Raw genomic sequence first — 8131 nt, 5'->3', positions numbered from 1 at the left:
CAGCTTCCCAATCCCAAAGATACCTGGTACTCTCAAAAGCAGGGCATGATAGGTTAGGGCAGAAATTGGTTCCTGGATAAAACAGGACCCTACTCACAAAAAGCAATAATAAATACTTTAAGAAAGACTACCAAACAAACCTGAAATGGTTTTAGAAATGGAGGTGATAGCTTCTCTGGGAGCAAGGAGTTATGATTATTTCACTCAATTAAAACAATGTCCAAAATATGAGAATGAAAGCTCCCAAACAGTGTTCTTAGCAATTTTGTAATGTGTACCAATGAAAATTGGTTTTCAGTATTAAAATGGACCAATGTCTCTGAGTTAAGAATTAGTTACTATATCAGAAACAGGAAAAAAAACAAAGTAAATAAGCTGAAAAACTAAAAAGCTCCTCTTTTTATCACAGTTCTTCCACATAAGGCTGATCAACATATCATCCAATGATACAAAATTCTAGAAACTTTACAAAATTCCTTTTTAAAATTTATTTTTTGTTATCAAAGAGAATGTCCAGAAACATTGAGTACTAAAGAATTTGTTCATGGCATTGTTTTACAAAATTTTCTAATGGAGAGTGAATATTTTATTTTCTGATGTATTCTTCACTTATTAATGATGAGGTCAATGAACCGATGCAATTATTTTAAAAAAAACCAGACAACCTTATAAAGGAAAAAAACAAAAACAAAAACAAAAAAACCAAACGTCCATTCTCATTCTGAATCTGTTGACTGGAGTGAATTCAGTGGTCACAATACCACCACCAAATAAGAATCAACTTCCTCAGAGTAAGGAGCTGTTCAGGTCTTCTCAATAGTTCACATAGGTCTCTCAGATATAGGCACCATGTTTTAAGTCTCACACAAAATGTCTGTGTCACTTAAATTACACAATATGGCAGTGTTTGTCTTATGGGGACATATTGAAAGAAAGGGACAAAGTAGAAAACAACCTGTTTGCATGTTATATGTGAGTACACTATTGTACTGTGCATGAGTTTGAGGGCATTGCAGCCCTTGTTAAAGAGGAATTCCACCAACTGAAGCCTCTGTCAGTTCCCAGCTGCTCTTGGTGCTGAGAGTATCTACTCATATAACCTTATTTTGTTAGATCAGAGCCCTCTTCATCTACAGTTTGGCTCAAATGGTTTGAACTGAGTTTGGTCGTTTATCTCTTCCATCTGAGCTTTATTTCTCAGCCTCAGGATATGTGGGGTACTTGACCGTTTCTATCTTCTCTCGAACTTTGTAGGAGGGATATAGGCCCGTCCTTCCCAATTTCCTGTTGACACCTTTAGAATAGCCATCCCAATGATTTCCAGCCACACCAATGATATCTCCAGGTTCCATGGGAATTTCATCTGCAGTTCGGGGTTGGTGAGCATAAATGGCAATTTGGTTGTGGGCATTCTGGCCCCCAAAATAGTAGATGTCATCTAAAGAATGGAAGTTTGCAGAGGCATCAGGATGTAGTGTTTGCATAATTTCATAAGCAACTCGACAGACCTTGGGAAAGAATTTAAAAGAAATTGTTAGTATATAAACACTCTCCTTCACAGCAATCTAAAAGCCCTTGGCTAAAAGGATGGGCTGTAGGAGTAAGAGGTTGAAAAGTAGTGGATTCCAGTCACAAGCTTTCAGTCCATTTGCTCTCAGAAGATGGTACAAGTCATTCTTCATCTCTGTGTCTGGATCCTTTTTCAAATAAAAAAGAAAAACTCACGAAAGATTATTACAATTAAAGTCTCTCTATATAGTACAAAAGAATTTAAGAATATGAATTAGTTAATTTTAACAAACATTTATTAAGAGCTACATACACAGTGGTCCAAGCTAGGCACTCATGATACCAAAATGAGTAAGACATAGTTTGTGCTCTTAAAGAATTTGAAGTTTAGGATTAGGATAAAAAAAAAACTTAACACAAATACGGATGGTCCCTTTCCTTCATACACTGTAAATCAATCACACATTCTCGTCTGCTAATTTATAACTTGGTGTCAGAACTGTTTTCTTTTTTTTATTATACTTTATAATAAGTTTTAGGGTACATGTGCACAATGTGCAGGTTAGTTACATATGTATACATGTGCCATGTTGGTGTGCTGCACCCAGTAACTCACCATTTAACATTAGGTATATCTCCAAATGCTATCCCTCCCCGCTCCCAGAACTGTTTTCAAGAGAGATTCATGTAATTACTGACAATCAACAAACACTGGCAAGTGAGCTAAAACACATCGGCCATTTCTGTTCTAAAAAGTTTTAAGTGTGCTGTGTAGAGAGTGGCATGCTTGGATGTCATAAACTGGGCAAGCCTTTGAGGAGATGCATCACCCTGATTACTATAGTTTTAAGGCTACTTAAAAGGTCCCTATGTCCAAAGAATACCTTTTCTGCCCACTGGATAGCAGGTGAAATTCCACAATCTGAGCTTCAATTCTTGAGGTTAATGCTTAGTAATAAAGTTAAACTAAACTATCACCCAATTTAAGCAATTTATACATTATGAATAGAGAACAATGCAACTCAGATGAAATTTTCCTAAATCTCCAGTTGTGGTAATCTCGGTTAATAACGTTTTATTGTCACTATACCAATACTTTTGCATTTATTTAAAATGACGCTACTCATAGTAATTGTTTATCTGCTCAGTGGAGAAATTTAGGACTACCCGGCAGTCTTTTAAAACCTTGGCATTTATGAAGATTAAAAACTTGAATGGTGATATGGTTTAGATCTGTGTTACCCGCCCAAATCTCATGTTGAATTGTAATCCCCAGTGTTGAAGATGGGGCCTGGTGGGAGGTGATTGGATCATGGTGGGCGGTTTCTCATGGTTAAAACCATCGCCCCTTGATGCTGTGGTCACAGTAGTGAGTTCTCGTGAGATCTGATTGTTTAAAAATATGTGGCACCTCCCAATTCTCTTCCTCCTGCTCCAGTCATGTGAAGTGCTGGCTCCCTGTTTGCCTTCTGCTATGATTGTAAGTTGCCTGAGACCTCCCCAGCATCATGCTTCCTGTATAGCCTGCAGAACCATGAGCCAGTTAAACCTCTTTTCTTTATAAATTGCCCAGTCTCAGGTATTTCTTTATAGCAATGCGAGAACAGACTAATACAAATGGAGATGCCTATTCTTAACTCTTATCAAATAAAATCTGACTAGGTTAATCATCACCTCAACTTAGAGAATCTGAATTTCAGAAAACTTGAGGGGCAATTCTCAAATGCTATATATAATTCGCAAATGAAACTACATTTAGACAATATTTTTAATTTTGCAGATAGGCAACTAAAACACAAGGAGATTAAGTGATGTATGCAAATTTTAGTGATAGAATTTCTACTAGATATAGAACCAAAATAATAAAAACCTTGCTTTCAGATTTATTAGTTCAACAAAGGTTATATTGGCAATGTCATTTTACAATTGAGATCACTGGTAGAATACTGAGACTATAATAAAATAGGGATCAAAAAGATTTGGAACTTTTGAACTTCAAATTCAGCCAAAGGCTCATAGAAGGCAAGCAAAATTAAGTGGGACTCAGGAAAAGAAGAAACTAAATAATGAAAGCAGCTCCAACAATAGCAAACTACAATAACAATGACAGAGGCTAATATTTACTGAGCTTTTGCTAACTGTCAGACATTGTTTTTAGATATTATCTAATGTAATTAGATTCCTTTCAGCATCCCCATAAAATTCTATCATTATGTTCATTTTACAAATGTCAAAGGGAAGTTAAGGCATTGCTCAAGGTTATACTAATGAGTGGTAGATTCAGGTTGGAACCCAGGCAGTCTGCATATGCTTGTAACCGCTATCTATATGTATTTTCTCTTGTAAATCTTATTCTCCATGTTCATATTGTAACACCAGAAAGATATAGCACAAGACCAAAGACAGTCTTGGGTAAACCTGACAGTCTTCTTTTCAGGGTGTCTTCACCCACTCTTCAGTCATCCCTAGCCAGGAATGCAGGACCTTGTGTTACTCTTAGGATGACCACAATCTCTACTGTGACAATGAACCGTGATGTGTTTCCTCCTCTCCACTCTTAAACATCTTACTCTCATAAAAACAATATCGCACCCTGTCCCACACCCTTAGAGACCTGTTTCTTCTGGGGATAATCCTAATAATTAGCGTATGTTTTGCTATCAAGAGCTGTTCATGTGTTAACCTTGGTGGATAACAACTGTTTTCTTAAACCAAAGAAATAACTATTATAATAATAGTAGAGATTTCAGACACTGAGGTGGCCCATTATAAAAATGACAAATGTGACTGTAGGCCTCTGCAAGCATACCAGTGCTACACAGGTGTGGCCCTTTATTTTTCTCATAAGAATGACCATTAAGGATAGCAGCTGAGCTTAATGAGCACTGATTATGTCCCAGGCAGTGTCATAATAGTGTGCTCTTCCCTCACCTTGTCTCAACTCATTTAACTATTATGACAAATCTGTGAGGTATTATTATTATTCATATTTTACAGATGAAGAAGCTAAGCCATAGAAAGATTAAGTAAATTTCAAAAAATAAAAATAAAAATCCAAAAAGGAACTAGTTAACGGCAGATCCACAGTTAGAACTCTTTCAGGCTCTTGAGTATATATTCCCTTAGGATAAACACCTAGAACAATGCCTGCCACAAAGTACGTGCTCAATAAGTATTTGTTGAATGACTATTGCTCCAGGCATAATACCAGCCCAGTAATGGAGACACAAGTCCATGGGTGATATTTAACCCTTAAGATCCATATATAACATTAAGAGGAAGTAATTTTAAAACTGTCTATATCAACCATGGGACAATTTACTGCAAAAGGCTAAAAAGATTACTATAGTGTTAATGTTTGCATTTAGTCACTCTATGCTTCCTCTCTTCTTTCCTTACCTACCATGTGGTTTACAAGTTCAAATCACATGGCAGGTAAATGAAGGCTTGCAGCTGACGTCCATACTCAGGTTTGATGCTTGACAGGTGGCATGACTGAGAGCAGTCCATGGTTTGCAAAGCAGTGCGTGGCTACATGTAGTATGTTTAACTTTATTCTGTATTGACATGGCACTGTATCATTTTTAGTACATCGTAAAGCACACAGTAATGGGTAACAGCAAAAATCCTGCCAAAGGATAAAACAGATATGACTGTATTAAAAAAAAATTTTTAAAGGGGGAGGAATCTATTAGTCTGAATTTCATCCCTTAGAAGTAGCCTGAGTTTACATAAGCCTCCAAAGCTTTCTCAGAGTAGATGGGATCTTATTTTTGTCAAAATAGATAGATAGGGGCAGGAGGATCTCCTAGTGTGAGAAGTTGGAAGTGGTTGAGAGATCTGTGCACTTTTCCTGTAATCTGCTTTGTTTTACTACACAATAAGAGAATAAGACCCAGGTCTTTTCTTTGTTGTGAGAAACGCCAGAAGGATTAATGCAGTAACAGCTGCACTGTACAGCACTCAGCATTGTAAGCTAGATAGAGCCTCTGTGGATGCAAATACTTTTCTTGTCTTCTGCTCTGGGAAGTAATCACAGAGTTCACACTTTGGGATTTCACCCTGTGCTTTCCTCCATGGTACTCTCAACAGGTATCCACTGTTGTTTCATGAGCCACATCTCAATGGAAATTCCTATCCAGAGCCATCTGTCTGGAATAGTTAACGTAGTTTTCGGTTTTGCCCTCTGGGCTTCCAAAATCTGATTCAAAGTGTAATAAGGGGAGTAGAATTGCGTGCGGATTTGGAATTAGACCAAGAGAGGCTCATGAGAGTATTACAATAACTGCCATAAAGGGAGGTGTCACAGGGGGAAAAAAGGGATTTTGTATTATGATGACTTTTAATGGCTGAAACTACAGAGTAACATTGACTGCTCTTTAAACAATGTCTTTAACAATGTTAGTCTTTAAAGTGAGCATCTGCAACCATTTTTGTAAGTCAGATTTCAGAAAAATAAAAATTGATCCCAGAACCTGATAAGCAATATTTTCAGAAAACCTTTCTGATACTGTGCCTATCTACAACTGGGCTGTCAACTGCTGTTATTCTCCAACTATAAATTATTTGCTTTAGATTTAAGATTCAAATAAGAAAATAGGTGACAAAGGAGATGCTTTGCATATAGGCGATTTCCAGTAACACAGAACAGGATTAATGTATTTGGTAGAATGTTTTAGAATGTAGTTGCATAGCTTTCAAAATTCACCTGATGCACTTGAAAAAATGCTAATATTGCCTCCAATTTTCATATTAAATCCTGAGGACTGTGCTATTCAATTTATGAGGCTTTTAGGACAAACTTGGCTTTGAGAAACAGATCTGATGAAAGTTAAGAACAATAATAGTAACAAAATTAGAGAGCAGAGCCACAGTGTTGGCTTTTAAAAACTTTTCATTGAAGAAGAGAGAATTCCCAGACCTCACTTATGGATATAAAACCAAGAAAGATCAGAAGTCCTGAGACTGAGGGAGATAGGTCTAAAAACTTATGAGAAATCCCGATTAAAGTGCCACGACATTTTTGCCTGCAGTTTTCCAAACATCTAGCCTTGTATTTTTCCTTCTAGCATGGCATTTCATTCTTGCAGTATTGTCTACAATAGCTCATGGTCAACAGGTCAACTCTTTCTCACTATTGTTATTATATGGTATAAAATTCCTGAAAGGATAGTGTATAGGAGACAGAAAGTTTACATGAATAAAACTTCAAGACTGTCAAAGAATTATGAAGGAGATATTAAACTTGCATCACTTCCTAACATCTCTTGGCACATGAAATTATCATCTAAGAAAGTTGAGAGTTGGCTATCCATGTTTTTATTCTGGGCTGAACTTATTCTCAGTGTTTATCTTCTGTCACTCTTCTGGATGTATGGCTTTAGTCTTCCTCCATTTTCTAGAATGCTTATGACATATATAGGAAAGTCTGAAGATTAATTTCACTAAAGTCAACACACACACATTTACTTCAAATACTGTCTTCACTCACCTTTTGGGAATGAAGAACTTTTGTTTCTGAAAAATCACATCATATGGCAATATTCTCTTTCAATAAGCTAAACAAAATGAAGTTGAGGTGGTACATTGGCCCAGAGAAGTTGTACATGCTGAATGTTAACAGTTCCTTGTCTTTACAGACCCTAAGCATTACCCATGACCACAAGCAGAGCTAATGGAGGCCTTGAATAGCTCGTTTCATGCTCCTTCTAAAATGTGAGAGCATACAGTCTGAAATGAAGCCATGTGAAAAAGAGCTGCAAAATAAATACTATAGAGTGTCTCTAACAGGCAAAGATATTCCTATAACTATTCATATATATAATAATAGCAGCTTATGTGTTTAACACTGTATTGCTAGGTACTATTCACAGTGCTTTACTTTTTATAACTCTTTAATCCTCAAAAAGACTCTATACTATAGGTACTATTATTTTTTCACATGTAGAAAAATAAACCAGTTAAGAAATAGGCTAAGCAATTTGTTCAAGGACACACAGCCAGTAACTGGTCAAAGTTGGATGCAAATACAGATATCCTGACTACAGCACAGGTTGCCTCTTTCTTGTTCTGTGATCAGTGGTCAATGGTTTGGCATTTTATGCCATCAGTCACTTTTTCTCACGCTCTATTGGCAATGATGGCAAGATATTTCTAGGGCATTTTCAAACAATTCCAATTTTGGTTTATGTAAAGGAATCTATATAATAATCCTGCAAACAATTTCATTCACACTACAAAAACATTAAAGTTTACTAAATACTTCTTTACTAAAAATATTTGAAAAAAATAATGAGGTGCAAGTAAGCTCAAAGATTTATCACTGAATATGGAATTACTCTACAATTTCAAATGCTACAGCGGTTAGTCATCAAATAAGGTACATGATAAGGAGGTAATCACATTAGGCAAACTGCTACTCACTATATAAATGTAAGGTATTTTTACTGTTAAACTTTTATTGTGAATCCTAACAAAATATTTTGAGGTATTCAAGTCTATTTTGGGTTATGAAATATTGTTTTAATTTTGCTTAGGTTCAAATGAGTGAAATTATTTTGGGCAAACTTTGCCAAGAGTTTTTAGGAACAATGTGAAATACAAGTATGAGCCTTATTCCTTT

General features: G+C 36.1%; 1 protein-coding gene across 2 annotated transcripts in view; it reads right to left on the bottom strand.

Annotated features, from left to right (window-relative positions):
• Positions 1 to 473: 473 nt before the first annotated feature.
• Positions 474 to 8131, bottom strand: part of FUT8 (fucosyltransferase 8) — a 287886-nt gene continuing 280228 nt past the window's right edge. For both annotated transcript variants that reach the window (XM_054530226.2, XM_054530227.2), the window contains exon 10: positions 474 to 1508. In XM_054530226.2, the coding sequence (XP_054386201.1) occupies positions 1191 to 1508 (318 nt within the window). In that variant the 3' untranslated portion in view covers positions 474 to 1190. The remainder of the gene's footprint in view (positions 1509 to 8131) is intronic.

The sequence above is a fragment of the Pongo abelii genome, chromosome 15 (genome assembly GCF_028885655.2).
Source record: "Pongo abelii isolate AG06213 chromosome 15, NHGRI_mPonAbe1-v2.0_pri, whole genome shotgun sequence".
Classification (NCBI taxonomy): Eukaryota; Metazoa; Chordata; class Mammalia; order Primates; family Hominidae; genus Pongo; species Pongo abelii.
This window is presented reverse-complemented; position numbering and strand designations above follow the sequence as displayed.